The 17,719-nt window shown below is 60.9% G+C and overlaps 1 protein-coding gene across 3 annotated transcripts in view; it reads right to left on the bottom strand.

The window, feature by feature from the left end:
• DAGLA (diacylglycerol lipase alpha) overlaps positions 1–17,719 on the bottom strand; it is a 61,743-nt gene that overhangs the window by 23,193 nt on the left and 20,831 nt on the right. For 2 of the 3 annotated variants that reach the window (XM_004770340.3, XM_013044609.2), the window contains exons 2-3: positions 1,861–1,999; positions 1,261–1,472 (exon numbers count right to left, since the gene is read on the bottom strand). In XM_004770340.3, the coding sequence (XP_004770397.1) occupies positions 1,261–1,472; positions 1,861–1,955 (307 nt within the window). In that variant the 5' untranslated portion in view covers positions 1,956–1,999. Of the gene's footprint in view, positions 1–1,260; positions 1,473–1,860; positions 2,000–3,146; positions 9,176–17,719 lie in introns of those variants that run through there. The other variant, XM_045063315.1, reaches the window with a different exon arrangement.

The following is a 17,719-nucleotide window of genomic DNA, read 5'->3' as shown; positions in this document are numbered from 1 at the left end:
GGCTGTCCCACCACCAGTCTGTCCTTCTACAGCGTACCCACCACCTGTTCTAGCTGAAGCACCCTCAGGCCCCGACGCCTCCCTAAGAGGGGACTGGAAAGGCGGAGGATGAAGAGGCATTTCGCTGCTCTTTCGGGATTTTAGACTTATGTCCATGAACTCTGGTATCAGATGTATCTTAGGCAAGTTACCTAATCTCCCTGGGCCTCCGCTTCCTCATCTGTAAAATGGGGTGACAACGTCTGCGTTACAGGAGCGCGGAGAATGAGATGAGAGACGGTTCATCTCACGGAGACTGCTATTTCCCAGAGGAGGCTCCGGCACTCAGGGCAGGAGGCGAGGAGCCCCAGCAGGCCAGGGGGGCCCCCGGGGGCACAGGCAGCCTTTGAGGCCCCAGCTTCGCAGGCAGCACCTGAGGCAGCTGAGGTCCAGGCTTTGGAGACAGACAACCTGGGTTCTAATCTCAACTCACGCGCGCGCGCGCGCTCTCTCTCTCTCTCTCTCACACACACACACACACACACACACAAACACACACGCGCGCACACACACGCACACACGCACACTGGCCATGTGACCCTGAGGGCGCTAATTAACCTCCCTGGGCTGGGGCGGGGGTGGCCCAGAATCCTCATCTATAAAGGGAGACCAGTAATGGCTCCTCCCTCAGCTAACAAAGGGAAGGGCTTAGCACAGTTCGCGGAAGCAGGAGAGAAATGTTCGCTCAGAAAGATGGGACTAGCAGCTGAACTCCAAGCCCAGAAAAAGGACACAGGCAGGCCCTCTAGGGAGCGGCTCCGGATCCCTGAGGGGTTTCCAGGGAAGGGGGGGGCACTCTTTGGTGGAGGCTTTCAAAGCAGCAGAAGAGAGGCACTTGGCCTAGAACAGGGGCCGACAACTTCCCCTGCAAGGGCCAGAGAAAATATTTTAGACTTTGTGGGTCCTCATCTCTGTCCTGACTACTCAGCTCTGCCGCAGAACCAGTGAGTACGTCAATGAATGAGTGTGGCTGGGTGCCAATAAAACTTTATCTGCACAAACAAACGGCAGGCTGGATGTGGCCCTTGGGCTACAGTCTGCCCTCCCCGGTCTAGACCACAAGCCCCGTAAGTCTGCTGGCTCTCAGCTGGCCGCTGGTGCTGGCCCAGGGCCTGGCCCATCGGGTGGGCCCCACAGATCCTGGCCGGCTGAGTAATGGAGCAGGAGAGGGGGGGTGGAAGGGGGTGGGGAGCAGCCCCCACCCCCCGGGGCGGCCCTTACCCAGGCGCACGTAGAGCACATACTGCATGGACTCGCGGGGCTCTGTGTAGAGGATGCCCCCGCGCATGCTCAGCCAGATGATGGCCATCTCGGCGATCATGCAGCTCAGCAGGATGCCCAGGTAGCCGCGGCCGTGGTCCACCAGGTTCAGGGAGCAGGCCTCGTTCGGGTTGTAGACCAGACCGAAGAGCACCACAGACAGGATCACAAACCTGGGGAGATGCACGTGTCACAGGGGGCCAGGGAGTCCAGGTGCCTTCCATGGACCCTGGCCAGCAGGACGCGGCAGGTGGAGGGGCTGCACTGCTTCGGGCTCAGGACCACCATCCACCTGGCCTCTGAGGACATGGGTGGCCAGGGACAGGGACATGAGGGCAGGGAGCCCAGCTGTTGGCCATGGGGGGACAGCGGCGGCAGCCCTGCCCGGTGATGGTGCCCGGTCCGGCAGGGGACCAGGCAGGGTCTCTGCGCTCCATGTGGGTATTTCCCTAAGCAATGGGTATTCCAGACACCAACTCCTAGGAGCCGGGAGCACGACAGGGTCAGGTCAGACGGCTAGAAAGCCTTCCTCCAGGCCTGTGGCACGGCCCTAAGACTCACCAGGTGGTGTGCAAGAGGAAGAGGAAGATGGCTGGCAGGACGAGGTCATCACTGCCCACAGACCAGCGCCGCCGGAACACCACGATCCCGGGCATGGCTGGCAGCTCTGCAGAGAATCAGCGGGCCTGGTGCTCACCTCCTGAAAGACAGCGGAGGGCCCTGTGGCTGCCGCTGGGGCACCTGGGGCTACTGCACTCCTGGCCAGGTGTGCCCAGCACAGAAGCATCTCTCCCAGGCCCCACAGCCGAGCTGCTTCCAGACCATTGCAAATGCTGAGCCATCCCTGGGCAGGACCCACCTGCAACCCTATCCGCCGCTCAGAGCCACTGTAAAGGAACTCAGCAGCCAGAGATGGGCTGCCGCCTCACCCAAGGGCTCTCTTGCCCCCAAGCCTGGTGCCGGCCCTTTGGTATTGGCTCTCCCGGGAGTTACTACAATAGTAACTACTTAGTTCCATTAATGACTTGGGCTTACCGGCCTGCCTCCCCCTCCATGGGGTCAGAGGATCCCCCAGCTCCCCTGTTGTCTCTTCTCCAGGAGATCCAGCCCAGTGTGTGGAGCCTTGGCGGGGTGGGGGTGTGTGAGGGGAGCTTTCCAGACCAAGCACCAGCCTGTCCCTCAGCACAAACTGAACAAGACAGGTTGAGGGCTGAAGAACTTGGGGAGGGTGGGGGGAAGGGTACACATGGATCTGGCAAGTACAGAGGCAGGAGAGCGCACCCAGCACATAGCAGGCGCTCAGGAAAGATGTGCTGAATGAGGTCTTCAGTTTCTTGCTTTGCTGGAGCCCTGGGACCGTGCTCTGGCACTTGATCTCGCACTCACCAGACAGAATGCCCGGCCACAGCTATGCCTCTTGGTGGGCAGGGACACAGCCGGGACCCAGGGTCAGAGGCACAACTGGGGCTACCCAGCCCCTCTGCTGGAAGGGCAGTGAGTCCTGCAGGGTACCCTATCCTCCTGGGACCCACATATCCCGTGTCTACCCTGAGGCACGTACGCTTCGCTGCCCGGTTCAGAGCTCTCTAAAGCTGAATTCAAGTCAGCCACAGGCAAGCTCGGGTGGAGCTTGGACCTAAGAGTCTAGGACCCCCATGCCCCAGAGCCCTAGGAGCAAAGGGAACACTGCAGGCCAGGAGGCTCCCCACATGGGATGGAGGGAGTGGTCCAGGAGATACTGGTGAGGGGCTCCAGTGCTGCCCTGTGCTGGACTGTGCTGAGGAACCCCTGCTGTGGGGGGTGTGTGCCCCGCTGCTAGGCAGCTGCCCCCAGGCCCAGAGGCTTACATGACACCTGGTCCAGAGGTGGGTGGCAAGTCCTCCTCTCCCCGGTTGACGGCTCCGGGGAAAGCGAGTGTCCTCGGAGACCAGCATCACTTGGGAAGCAAGTGACCAAGTATCCCCCGGCTGGTGGGCACGGCCCTCAGGTTGGATGAGGGGCCATTGGGCCGGGTGGCCAGCCGGCATGTCCAGGCTAGCCCGCCTCTGTCGTGCTCTCTCTGGTGCAGCCACTTCAGCCAGCCGCTGCCAGGCTGCTCCCTGTGAGCTGGCGGCCTGGCGGGCGGGCTGGCGGGCTAGGCTGTCGGGGTCGTGCCTACTCCTCCCCCCCTCAGGAAGTGATGTCATCCCACTCTCTCCAAGGAGGAGTCAGAGCGCGGATTCTGGGAAGTGGGGAGAAGGATGAAGAGCCCAGAGCCAGAGCCGCGTGGTAGAGTGGCCGGGCAAGGGCGGGGGTGTGGGGCTCCAGCAGGGTGCAACCCTGACAAGCGTCCCTGACCAGCACTAGCGACCCCCGGACCGAAAAAGCCAGGACACCGTGCGGTGGCAGCCTGGCTGGGGCAGGCCAGAGCTGCCAACAGCTGGTGTTTCAGTCCCTGTCTCTCTACAGCCCCTCCCTGTCTCCAGGTGGCTCTGCTGAAAAATGCTGGGCTCAGGGGGCCCCCTCACGTGACCCAGAGGTCAGGCCAGCAGAGGTGGGGGGGGGGTGGGGGAGGTCCCAGCAGGTGCAGCTCTTCCAATCCCTTCTAAACCCCTAATCTGAAGGACCCCTGCGGTGGTGGCAGTGGTGGTGGTGGCTGAAGGGGAGTGCCTTCCTGAGAGAGGCTGGGGGCTGGGGGCTGGAGGTCCTGCCTGGAACATCTTGTCCACAATCCCCTGGATGGGCACCCGCCCCCTCATCCCCCAGCCCCTTCACTTCTGGGAGTCCAGACTGGCTAATGCTCCTTAGCCCACACCTGCAAGCACACACGGCCCCGCCCTCTCTGGTCCCTGGCGGGAAGGTGGGGAGCGCCTGGCTCCCAGCCCTGCAGACCCAGCTTGAGACGGGTCAAGACGCCCGAGAGCTACAGCCAGTGGCAGCCTCTGACCAGGCTCAGGGGGGCGACCAGCCTGAGGCCAGCAGCCGTGGTTAGCGCTGGTGTCCACCTAGATCATGTGACCCCACCAGGTGCCCCACTTCAGGCCTGGGCACCACACCCTGCTCCTCCAGCCCAGCCCCGTAGCCAGCGCACCACTGCAGAATCCTAGGCACAGGCCTGGGTGCCCACACTGCCTGGCTTCGAACCTGGGCCCTACCACCCGCTGGCCGTGGGACTTACGATCTGTGCCTCAGTTTCCTCATCTGTAAAATGTCACTCGACCCCGCCTGCTAAAATTCCGGGGAGGACTGCAGGGGACACCGTCTGCAGAGGCCCCAGACGTGCTGGATAACGCCAGGGACGGCCGCATGGACCAGCCACCCCTCCCCCGCCTGGGCCACTAGATGCTCCAGCTGGTCAACGACAGGTCACGGGTGCGTGGGATGGGGGTGACAGGGCCCATGCTGCTGGGAGAGGATGGGCCACTCCATTCCATGCGGACTCATCCATCTCAGGGCTGCTATTTTTAAGGGCCTGAAAGGCGCCCTTTCTCTGAGACCCCAGCCCTTCACAATGGGGGCCTGTTCCCCTGCTGGGATGTGATTTCATCCGGAGGAAATGTTGGGGGGGCAGGCAGAGGCTACTTCCTGGTCTGGGGCTGCCACAAAGCACCTCCTTTGGCTCTCCTCCCTGGGGCACAGGGTCGACACCCCCCCAACAAATGCATTTGTGGGGCACACGGCCTCCCCCCATCCGGGGGCACCTCCAGGGCAGGCATGGTACCCCCTCTAGCAGAAGGGAAAAGGGACACTGCTGGGGGCTCCCCATATCCCCCAGCTAGACCCCAACTCAGGCAGGTCTGAATGGGGTACCAAGACCCTCCTCACGTAGATAGTTTGACTTGAGTGGCCCTTGGGGGTCCCCTTCTGCCCCCTGCTGCTGGTTCAGGCCCCTAAGTTAAATGTTAGCCATTTGGGGAGTTCCTCTCTCTAAAGATACAAAAGTCTTTTTTTTTTAAAAAAAATGCACAAGCTGTCTCCTACTTTAGAAACCTCCCATGGCTCCCCAAACCTGTGGGATAAAGTCCAAGCCCCTCGGGCATTGGCTAAGGGTCTTAGTCTCTGGTTGGCAGGCTGTGCAACCGTGTGCGGCGCCTGGCCCCCTCTGAGTCCTGGGCCAGAAAGATACTCTCCAACCCCTGGGGATTCAGGACACAGTTGGCTACAAGCACCTCGAAACAGCCTCCAGGCAGCTCCTTCCGGCCAGAGCGGCACTCTAGCCCCATCTCCCGTTGCCCCACCTTCCCTTCCCAGCTCCCCCCAGAACTTGTTGTCTCCCTGAAAACCCCTCACTGGAAGATTCCATGCCTTGCGTACTCATCCTTCCAGGCCAGTCAAGTCATGGCCTCTTTGAAACTGTCCCTGGCAGCACCCGCCCCCAAGCCCCACTCTTCTCAGGCGGAAAAGGCTGCCCCTTATAGGACCCCCAGACAGCTCATCCCAGGTGGCCCTGGGCACAGGGCCGTAGAGTAGCCTTGCTGATTCCTCAATGCCTATCCCCACTCCGGCTCCACCAGAGCCCCGATGGGCCTGGGTCTTGCAGCGCTGTCTGACGGTGCCCCTGGGTTTGAACACAACTTAGTCCAAACCAGCCCTTCTCCTCCTGAGCCGCTGCGAGCCCCAAACCACCGCTCTATCCCCACGAAGCCACTGCAACAGCTCCCCTCCAGCCACAAGGGCCAGAGACCTCTTCCCACATATGCTTGGCTTTTTTGGGAAATGTCCCACCCCAGTGCCTCCCCTGAGCACCATCTCACAGTCTGGGCTTTGCTTTCTTGGTCTGCAAACCGGGGATGACACCACCCCCTCAGAGGGCCATAGTGGGAACTGCCTGGGGTCACACAGTCTATCCGTAGGGCTGTCATCGTCGAGCTCCTGGGGGGCTCTCTGGGGACTTGTTGGCAAGGTGCTCTGTGACTGGGGGCTGGGGGCTGGCCAGGTGCTGCTGATTTCCACGGCTGGCTCCAGCTGGTGGGAAGGGCTGGACTGAACAGTTTTAAGCCTGGCCGGGCTCACCTGCCCTCACCCCAGGCCTTGGGGGTTGGTTGGCTAAAGCACCTCAGGCTGGGCCTCACCCTCTGATCCTAAGGTCCCCTGGGGGGTGGCCCTGGGAGTACGTTTTGGGGAGAAGAGCCCCTTCACAGGGGTACTAACCAGCAAGGTGCCGAGAGCCCCCAGCTGAGGGAGGAGGGCACGGCTGCTGTATCTACCCTGCGGATGGCCCAGGGCTGCTGGGAGACGGGAGCAGGGCCAGGTCACTGGAGCCGGGCTGAGCCCAGCCCCCACAGGAGACAGGATGCACGGTGCGGGCTGGAAGAAAGGAACAACCAGCAGGTCTGGGCCATGGGTCCCACCATCATGTGAGCACCTCCTGTGCCCTGAGTTCAGGACTAATGACCTTTCACCCTCACGGCCGGGAGGCAGGGAGGCAGGAAGACAAGGGCCCTCAGTCCACAGGCTCTAAAAACAGACTGTGCCTGAGTGCTGGCTCCGGATCGACAGGCTGTGTGACCTTAGACAAGGTACTTACCTCTCTGTGCCTCAGCTCCTCCTTTCTAAGACAGGCTAAGAACAGTACTTATCTCAGAACTGTCACAGGGTTAGATGAGCTGAGGATAGCAGCGGTCACACAGGAAGTGGCCAGCCAGCGCTCCTCCAGCAGCACTGCTCCAGAAGGAGGCCCTGGGCTCAGAGGCCACCCCCCCACCTCCTGAAGAGCAGGAGCCCTGTCACCAGAGGCACAGGCCTATACCTGCTGCCACCCGACTCACATCCAGCGCAGCAACGTCAGGTAGAAGGAGTTCAGAAACAGCCCTGTCGCCCCCTTCCATGGGCGAGGAAGCAGGTTCAGAAAGGCGCCTGGGGTTCCCGACTTCCCCATACATCCTGCCCTATGGTGTCACGACGAGGACACACAGTCCCAGGTTCCTGGAGCTGGCTCCCGCCCTTCTTCCTCACGTACAGCCCACTCCAGCTCCGCACGAGAGAGCTCTCCTTCACGCTCTGACGCGTGACCCTGTCGGAAGCTGGCCAGTCCACGTGAGATCTGTCCCCAAGAAGGCATCACCCACATGTTCCGTTTCAAACAGAGTCGTCCATGGCTGGCTCTCCACCTCCCGTGGCAGGGGCCCCACTAGTCTTGCCAATCAACAGTCAAAAGACAGGAGATCTCAGACCCAAGCCCACCTGCCTGGGGCCCCTCCAATTACCCCTGCCTGCTGAGGCTGGCAACGGGGCCAGGCCTAGCCACGTTTAGAGCTGCCAGGCTCTGACCAAGAGCACTGTCTCCAGGCCAGAGTGTCACTGTCCCCCTCCCAGACCTCAGTTTCCTCTTCTGGAGAATGAGGAGCCTGGGCTACCAATAGGCAGGGTGTGGTTTTGTACTTAGATTGGTGTTTACTCGATTTCACAATAAATGGCTGCGTGTGCCTTAGAGGAACCAGGAACAGTGAAGAGGTGGGGTATGAACTTAAGAACAAACCAACTTCAGCACAAAAACTAAGGCAATTAAAACAGAAGGTGGGGGGGAATTGGTTGCACACAGCTAAGAAGACATAAAGGGTCTCATAGAAATCATGTGTAAAACTAGTACTAGACACCAGCCATGCTTCCCGGTGGCCGAAGAGAAAAAGGAAACTGGGTAGTCTGTAAGGTCTCTTTGAGCTCTGCCGGGTGTGTTGATCCTTGGTTCCGTGAGGGGAGGGCCCAGGACTCCCTCCGTACCCAACAATGAATGGGATTCCCCATTTGAAAGGGCTTTGAAACGGGAAGGTGCTTCCAAATGGGAGAGGGACAGGCACCTGCTGCCTTCCAGGCTCTCTGGGTCCGATTCAGATTGTTCCGGAATTGGGAGGCTGGAGCTCTTCTAGTCTTGGTGGGGAAGGGTGTCTGACCTGGGGAGGACTGACCTGGTCCTTCCATGCCAGGTGACTGGTGGCCCCGAGAGGCTCCATCCTGGCTGGGACGGGCTCACTAATGGGCCACCGCCTTGCCAAACTGTGCTGGCACAATGGCCCATGCCCTCTTTAGCAGTGACCAGAGCATGGGCTTCGGTGGTGGTCAGACCCCAACCCTGCCACCTTATCAGCTCTGTGGCTAGTCAGAGAGCTAGTTAACCTTCCTGCTCACTCATGTGGCGTCCTCGAGAGCACCTGCAGAGGCAGGGGGTCGACACACAGTAACCTGGTTCTGATTTCCTGAATCTGCAGGCCGGTTCCCGTGTATCAGGCTGATGGGGAGGAGACGGCCTACCCGTAAGGTGGGGAACCAGTTGGTTCACTTCCTCTAGCATTTGTCAGTAGCCTACCACGTCTTGGGCCTGGTCTAAGCCCTTCATACCCATAACTCAGTCCTCAGAACAACTCCGGGAGGCGGGTACTGCTGCTACCTGTGGTTTACGGATGAGGTGAAGTGACTTGCCCAGGGTCACACAGCCTAATTCCAGGGCCCATGTCTTAACCATGCCATGCTGCTTCTGGGGAGCAGGCCTCGACTACATGCCCACTTCTGAACCCACAAGCTGGCTTCCAACCTCCCCCTCACAGAGTGAGGTGGCAGGGCCCTGGAAACCACAGAGCAGTCTCCAGGTCCCTGTGTGGCTGCAGACTCACGGTCCCACCACCGCGTGGGAGAGTGGGTATTGGCCGACTGTGCAGACGTGGCAGCGTGAGCCCAGGGGGCCCCCACGGCCTGTCTGGAGGTGAGCAGGCTGTGGGGCCGGGAGAGAGCACAGCGTGAACGCTGTAAATGTGGCCTCATTCCAGCCTCACCAGGCTGTTACCCCAGCCTCACAGATGAAGAAACCACGGTTCGGGGACGTGCAACATTTGCCCAAAGATCCCACAACAAGGAGTTGGGATTTCAAGCAGTCTCCTTGAGTTACTTGAAAGGAAAAAAAAAAAACAAAAAAAATCTCTTCCTCCTTCTGTCCGACTTCTTATTCCCATGCACAGACACAGAGACCTGCACGGTCCTTCCATGCCCCCCCATGCCCCTTCTCCTGGCCATGTCTGCGGCCCCACATGGAGGCAGGGCTCTGGAAGGCATGGGAAGGGGGAGGAAGCCAAAGGAGGCGACAGAGAGCAAGCACGCGTGGGCTGGGGGCCGCGTGCGCCACCAGCCTGGGCCCGGGTGTGTGCTACCCAAGTTAGGGGCCCAAAAGCTGTTGCTTTTCACGCCTCAGCTGTGCCCGAGCAGAAGGCAGAGCCGAGTCTGCCCAGGGCTGGGGCTGGGTTTCAGCACACGATGGGCCCGGGGACTAACACGGCGTGCCTAGTGTGGTGGGGCGCAGGAGGGGCACGTCCCCTGCCCCGTCCCTTCTGTCCCCAGAGTCTTTGACTAACAAACACCTCCCCGTCCCTCCCCACCAGGATGGCCTCCTCTGCCCCGCACTCCAGCTCTGCAGGTGCGCGCAACTGTTCTGTCACCTGAGGGGAGACGGAGCCTCAGGAAGATTACATAATCCATGGAGTCGGGAGCCAAGTAAGGCTTTGAGGCCACATCCGCCTGCTCGCCGACCACAGCCCTTCCCACGGAGAAGCGGAGAAGCGGTCTGGGGCCGGGCACAGGGCTCAGAGAGGAGAATGAAGAGGAGGAGCCCTCGCTGCTGGGGGCCTTGACTGCTAGCCACCCTGGGCTGGGCCCAGAAGTGGCCCCGACAAGTATTTTAACACTTGCTTGTTTGTCTTAAAGATTTATTTATTTCAGAGAGAGAGAGCATGTGAGTGGTGGAGGTGGCCAGGAGGGAGAGCAGAGGCTCTGAAGCAGACGCCCGGCTGAGCGAGGATCCTGAGATCATGACCTGAGCCGAAACCAAGAGTTGGACACTTAACTGACTGAGTCACCCATGCGCCCCAACACCTGTTTATTTTATTTTTTTTTTAACCTTATATAGCACTTGATTCGTGCCCGATAGGACAGCGAGTTCACAAATACTGCCTCCTTTAAAGTCATCTTTCTAACACGCCCATGAGGTAAGTGCTCATGTTACCCCATTTTACGGATGAGGGAGCCCAGGCCCAGAGAAGTTAAGCAACTTGCCCAACTTCACTCAGGAAGCGGCCGAGCCAGGCCAGGAAGCCGCAGGCTGTGCTCCCAGGCCTCTTGAGGAGCCCCCTCAGGGCTCCATTTATCACAGAGGCTCCAGCTCTCATCCTGACGCTAATTATTTTCTGCTCTTCTGCAACAAACAGGACTTGCCATCTGCCACCGGCCCTGTCACTGACACCAGCCGGCTCCCTGGGAATCAACTGGGGCCTTTGGTCTCCTGCTAGTTGCTCAGGGAGGGAACTAGCTGCTGAGGAATGAGGAGGGAGGGCCCGGGCCCTCCTCTCACCCCATGGCCCTCCCCCTGCTCCTCCTTCCCAGAGGTGAAGCCAGGGCCCAAAGGGCCCGTTTCCAGTAGTGAAAGGGGTCCTCCAGGTTCTGGCCAGGCCAGGTTCTGTTTCTCAGTTCTTCTTCAGGCTATTTATTTTACTGAAATTAGGAAAGGGCCCTTGTTCCACACTCATTCTTATGCCTGGCACAAAGGTACCCTGGAGGGGCCCAGGTTGCACCTTCTGATGGCGCTGCCTGGCTGTCTCCAAGCCCCGGGCCAGTTCCTCCTGGGAACTGGGGTGTCTGGGGTGGGGGATGGCTCAGGCTGGCAGGCTTGGGCCCCAGGCTTGTTTCCACCCAGTGGGAGGCCTTTCCCGACTGCCCCTGGTCCTCCCGCATGCTGGAACAGGCCTTTTCCCGGCTTCCCTGGAGCCCTCCCTCCCTCCAGTGCTCGGACCTGGAGGGGGATGGTCCCCCAAGGAGCCCACAGCTGCCTTCCCTCCAGCCCTGCAGTGAATCCTAATTCCAGGTGTCTGTGACTGTCACTTCTCTGAGCCTCAGACTTCCCATCTGCAGAGCGGGCTGGTGCAGGTGGCCTGCGTCGGAGCGGGTCGCAAGGGGGAAGTGACGGAGTACACACAAAGCACTCGCTCCTAGACAGCGCCAGTTGCCATCGTGTCCTCTATCCATCATGTCTCCTGAGTGCTCAGACCTTTTCCTCCCTGCACTGAGCCCCTGCCCCTTGAGGTGGGGCAGGGGTGCTAATTTCTCTGCCATCTAAGACGACCCCCCTAAACAGAGGGGGCCCAGCTCTATCCCTGGCTCCCAGGCTGACCCACATCTCCCTCACCCTTGCCAGCCTCCGTGTTGCCCTGGCCTCCCTCTCCTGCGACCTCCACCTGCTCCCCCTGAGGCTTCCCTGGTCCCGCCTCCTTTAACCGGAAACGAGCCTGGGAGGTGGGACTCACCATCCCATCAGCTTGTACCACGGGGCTGAGCCAAGGATGTGCTTGTGTGCTCTTGCTAGAACTCCCTGCAGCTCTGCGGTTTCAGGACGTCCCACTGCTCAAACTCAGGACACCCCAAGGGGCAGAGGCCCACTCTTCATGGCCCCCTGCTCAGTGCAGCATCCCACTCGGCCACCCCCTGCCCCTCCCTGTCTGGTCTCCCACAGAGCCTGCGTGAAAGCCCCTTGCTGGGAGCCCCCCGCCCCCCACCGTACCCTCTACCAGACAGTTCAGCGCAATGCCCGGGTCTGGCTTCTCAGAGCTTCACAGAGAGGAGATTCCCTGTCCCGGGTGCTGGCAACACCTCTGAGAGGAATTAGCACCTTCTAATTCATTAGAGGTTCCCTGTGAGGCTGCTAATAAGACTGCTCAGTGGGCCACACCCAGCCCGACAGCTTGCCCCACGCCCAGCGAACCCCAAGTGGCACCGTCCTGTTGTGCCTCCTCAGGCTGTGGGCTGGGTCTTGCGGTCGGGGCTGCGCTAGGGGCAAGGCCTCCCAGAGTCTGCACGGGCCATGGGTCCACGGCGGGGCCACCTCTGTGGGTGGCATGGCCATCTAGGGCACAGGACAGCCATCTGGGCGATTGGGTTTCACTTCTACCATTCCCTGGGCATCAAGGAAGCAGGAAGGCATCGAGTGACAATGTAATACTAGCTCCTTCCCGGGGGAGGATATCTGCAGGGTTCCCGTATGTGACAGCAAGAGCCAACGTCTTCTGCCCCAAAGAACCTGGATGGCAGGGATGGGGTGGGGAGGCTTTCAACAGCATAGAGGCCCAGGCCTGGGCCCCGCCCCTAGGGGGCCCTCCACTCCTGTGTCCAATGAAGGGATGTCCATACTATTCCAAGTGGGGCTCTGGAAACCCTCAGGGACCCCCAGATAAGGGGAAGTGGCCAAACAGGCAGGGCTGGGGCTTCCTGGGGCTGACGTGCTGTGTCAGTCGGAGTTGATGTCAGCTGCTTTACATGTGGGGGTTCCCCGTAACATTTTATTGGAACAAAACAGTCTCGGTGCTTAAAAACATTCAAGAGGCAATGGACAGGATGACCTCTCAGGTCCTCTCTGGCCTTGACTTTTGGAATTCTACCTGGTTGGGATGTAGAACGCCAAGGAGAGGGTCTTGGGGCTCCAGGCAGGAGCCCAAACGAGAGTCCGCCTGGCCTGAGCCCTGAGAGCAAAAGGGGGTCACAGGAAACACGGCGGCAGGGGCTCTGACTGGGACCTGCAGCTGACTGGCTCCCTGGCAGACACCCCTCACTGCTCCCATGCCATGACAGAGCTGGACCCAAGCCCCAGCTACCTCTGGGGCCTCCAGGAAGGGGCAGGGGCTCAGAAGGTCCTCTGCCCCTGGATGGAGGGAAGGGCGAGACGTGCTTTTGTCCTCCACTCACTCAGATGTCCACTGAGCTGTGACCTTCAGGGACCACTTGCCAGGACAAATCAACTACAGAAGCCTCTGATTCCTCCTTTGTGAACGGGGACGGTGCTCACAGTGCCTCCCCAGGGCTGCTGTGAGGACACAGCTGGGCAGTGCTGAGAGCAGGGGCTGTCCCAGAGGAGGTGCTTGCTGGCATTAGCTACAGTTAACAGTTTTAATGAAATCAACCCCCTCCTCAAAAGCATCTTATGGCTCTGAAATGCCCTTTAAATAAGATTAAAGCTGCCACCACTGGCTGTAAAGCTCCACCAACCGCCCCCCCACCCCCTCCAACCCCTGTCCCCACCCGTCTCTGCCCATCGGACAAGCCCATTTCCTGCTCCTGACTCTGTCTCTCATCCGCTGGGAACAGAGCAAGTCCAGAGGTTTCCTCCCCTCCAGCTGGCCCCCCTCAGTTCAGGGGCCCCTCCCTAGGCAAGCTCAGGGCCCTTGCCCTGCTTGATCAGCCCACGACAGGGCTGGGGGAGCCTGGGCCCCCATTCCTATGGGCTCCTGGTCTTGTCTGCTGCACCTTCTCCTTCATGCCGGGGCTCCCTGGGAGAAACCACAGCAGCCCCTGCCTCTCCCCTGGCCTGGGGGGGATGGGCCTGGAAGCTGCAGGCAACAGTCTGGAAATGAGGAAAGCCTGGGAGAGGAGCCCAGGCCCCCACTACGGGGGTGACCGCATCAGGCAGCTGAGAAGCATCAGCCTTCTTCTGTCTGCTCACCCCTGGGCAGGACCAGAGGACCCACTTTGTACGTGGGTAGGTAAAGGCTCCAAGAGAGCAGGGACCTGGCTGGCTTGACCCAGGACTCCAGAGTTTGGCGTCACTTTCTTTCCCAGAGGACTCACCCTCAGGGCCTGGGGCCTGAACGCTGTCACACTGTCACTTCGGTGGCCTCTGCTTCCTGGCCTGCTCCCTGGGCGTGGCAGGAGGGGAAGCTGGGGCTGTGTGCCCGGCACAGTGCTGGGGACCCCGGGCTGGGACCGCCGCCCTTCTAGCCTGCTTCACAAGGACACAGCAGGGAGGTAATGGGCATCCGGAGAGCCTCTTCCCAGCCAGCGTGGGGCAGGTGGATACCGCCCCCTGAACTGCCTGCTACCGGGAGAGATGAGGCAGGCCTTTCACTGACCCCTGCTGGCTCCAGGAAGGTCAGCAAAGCCGCTGGGGGCTCCAAGGATGGACTTCTCAACAAGGAGCTGACAGCACAGAGAGAGAAGAGCAGGGCCAGGCGCTGAGTGCTAACAGGAGGCCCCCCTGGGACCGTGGAGACCGACAAGGTCCTGGCCAGACGGGCAGAGGCCGGGGCTCCTGCCGGGCAGAAAGTGGCACCGCATCTCCTCCAGGGCTTGGGGATGCAGGGTGGCCGTGTCTGTGCTCACAGGAGGCCCAGCCCTTCACTGCTCGTCCCAGAAAGGCTCCGGCGTGGGGGGTGGGCAGTGAGGGACCCAGGGAGAGCTAGGGGACCGAAGGGGGTGGCCCGCCTCCCAGCTCCAGCTGACTTCCCCACCCTTGGTGGCCATGGGCTGCTATAAATATCATTCCTGCCTCTGGATGTTGCAGGAGATGACCTAGAATCGTGGGCTCTGGGGCCTCCCGGGCACCCCTCCCTGCCAGTTAGACGAAGCCTGTCTGACTAGAAAATCCTTGCAGCCTGGGAGCCGGCCGACACGAAGCGGGGCCCTGGCCAGGAACAGGAAAGCCCCAACACTGAGGGAGACAGCTGTGGCTTCCAGGCCCGAGCCTCCCATGGCCGGCATTTCTACCATGTTATGGCAAGTGTAGGACACGAGGTCCCAGCAGACCGAAGTCTCGGCCGGCCGGCAAAGGAGATGCGGCACCCCAGGCTGCCGACTCAGCCCCAAGGCCACCCACCTCTGGCCTCAAGCTCAGGAGAGAAGGTTCCCAAATCACCTGACCCTGGGGCCCCTCCCCCACTTCCTTGGTCCCACGGTGACGCCGAGACTCCACTTGGTTTCCGACTTCTCGTCACACTGGAAGCCTCATGGAGTCGCCCTCGTAGTGCTTTACTAGAGTGTGGCCCTTGTTCGTTCTTCCAGCCGCTGGCATGAGCGAGCCCTCTTCTCCGTGACAGACCCCTGGCAGGCCCAGGCCCCAAGCCCCTGGCTTGCCCACCCCAGGAGCATAGGACAGGAGGTGGCCCCGGGGTCCAGCGGCTAGGAGGACCCCCAACCCTCCCACACGGCCAGGGTTTGGTTCCAGGCTCCCTGGCTTGGGGCTGGGAGGATGGAAGAGGAAGAGCAGGAGGAGCTCCGGGGTGGGCTCCGGGCAGCGCGAACACAGGGGACAGCTCGTTAAAACGAAATGCGTGCGTGCGGCCGGTCCCCACCCACCCCGCGAGTCGTCGGGGTACCTGCCACACGGCGGGGCTGACGTGCGGCCAGGCTTCTCCGAGCCCATGGGCCAGAGAAAAAATAAAGACCTGAAGCTAATCTTTATATACAGCCGGGAAAATTCCATGACGCGTGCTCCTAGGGGGCGACCCGTCAGAGCCTGAGTGAGGAGGCGAGGACCAGCTGCCTTAAGAATTGGGAGCAGGGGCTGAGGTCTGCAGGACAAGCCAGAGGGAAGAGGCCACAAGGGGAGAGCGACCCAGGGGACGCCCCTCAGCACGAGGGCCCGTGCAGGAGGACCTGGAAGGACGAAGCAGAGACCAGATGAATGGGACAGAAGCAAAAAGGAGGCCCGAGGTGGACAGGCCAGTGGGCCCAGTGGGTCTGAGCTGCATTTAGAGAACAGCAGGCAACCACGGGCCATAGCAGGCGTGGGGCTGGAGAGAGGTGGGGACCTGCACTGAGGTCCAGCAGGCAGTGGTGACAGATGGGACGGGGCAGCAAGGGAGAGGGTGCCGTCAGGGACGCCCCAGCCAGATGGTCCGTGTAACCGGACAAACACCAGGTGACCCTGACTCCGGGGGGCCCCTCTCGGCCTGCACACAGGGAAGGATGGATGGCCCTCTGGCTTTCCCGGACTCCGGAGCAGCACCCTGCGAACTCGGGCCTGGGGCAGCCCTCCCCACCCCAACATCTACGTCCTCTCCTGGACTTCCAGTTCAGCCTGGTCTAACCCCAGGTGGGCGCCAGGCCCAGGTGCCCGCCAGCCCGCACCTGCTCAAAGGGGGGTCGTTAGCTCTGCTCCCACTGCTCAGGGGGCAGGTACTGAGCTAGAGTTTGGAGGCATTTCCCCCGAAACCTTCAACTCCTTACTCCTCCTGCCACCAATCCCTGACCACAAACACGACCACGGGGAGAGGGGCCTTCACCCAGGTGGGGACCATGGCAGAGCTGATGCCAACCCCACATAAAGAGGGGAAACAGAGGCTCGGAGAGAGGATAACCGCCACCATTTCCAGTCTCCCCACTTAGGAAATGAAGACGGATTCTCCCGCGGGCCTGCCGGCCCTCCCCTCTTCCTAGGCCGCCTTTGCAGATCACCCCCCGCGATCGGGCCTTCTCTCTGTCCCTTGCACAGCCAAGTGCGCCATGTCTCAACAACCAGGCCCTCGGGCCTCTCCTTGCCTGGACGTCCCCCCTGCCCCCTGCCATGTCTGTGTGGCTGGCTCTGTCCTGTCACTCAGTTCTTTTTTTGTTTTTTTTTTTTTAAAGATTTTATTTATTTATTTGACAGAGAGAGAAATCACAAGTAGGCAGAGAGTCAGGCAGAGAGAGAGAGAGAGAGAAGCAGGCTCCCGCTGAGCAAAGAGCCCGATGCGGGGCTCGATCCCAGGACACTGAGATCATGACCTTAGCCAAAGGCAGCGGCTTAATCCACTGAGCCACCCAGGCGCCCCCTGTCACTCAGTTCTTAGCTCCAACCTCGTTCCTCTGCCCCGGCTAAGGTGTGTCCATCCCTGCCCCTCTCTATCACCTCCTGCATTTTGCTCTGGACACTCACCAGCATCCAGCACTCTCGGGCTTACAGTCTGTCAGCCTCTTTACTACCTGCCCCCACCACAGGTGTGGCTCCCAGGGCAGGGGACCTGCAGGAGGCAGGACCCCCCCACCCCGAGTCCCTGCTGCTGGAAGAGGAGGAGCTGAGAAGAGCCCAGGCCGGAACCCAGGGCTCCTGCCTTCCAGCCCCAGGCCCGCTCCACCCCATCCACTGGACCCGTCTGCCGGACTCAAGCTCCATCCCGAACGGCCCTCCAGCAGCAGCAGGTGGGCCCGGGCCTCCCTGGCAGCCAATGACCACACCGCGGGTGAGACAGGGTAGAAAGGTACCATCTTCACTTTGCGGATGCAGAAAACTGTGGCAAGAAGGGGGTGTTGGGTGGTATCCTCAGGGGACACAGAGAGCGCAGCAGAGCAATGACCAGGGTCTGCCCCTCTGTATGGTGCCCAATTCCTCACAGCACACGGCGGGGAGGAAGGTGGCACCTCCACGGGTGCCCAAGCCCTCTCCCAGCACCAGACTTCCCCGTGGGACCCTTGTGGCCTACAGCCGAGGAACCAGACTGCCTGCTGTCAGCCAGAAGGAAAGGGGGGCTCTGGCTTCCCTCTAAGAGCCTCAGCATCTTCATCCAAAAACAAGGTGAGTGACAAGGGCATTTCCACTCTCCCCAGGACTTGCCTGTTTAGTTCCCACCTCTGGCTTGGGAATGCAGCTCCTCGGAAGACTCAGACGTACTGGAGCCCCTCACGGCGCCCCGGGAGGGAGACAGGCCAGAACGGCCACACTATA

This window comes from Mustela putorius, unplaced genomic scaffold, assembly GCF_011764305.1.
Source record: "Mustela putorius furo isolate JIRA1106 unplaced genomic scaffold, ASM1176430v1.1 tig00000127_pilon_pilon_pilon, whole genome shotgun sequence".
Taxonomy (NCBI): domain Eukaryota; kingdom Metazoa; phylum Chordata; class Mammalia; order Carnivora; family Mustelidae; genus Mustela; species Mustela putorius.
The sequence above is the reverse complement of the archived record's forward strand: the minus strand, read 5'-3'. Positions and strand labels throughout refer to the sequence as shown.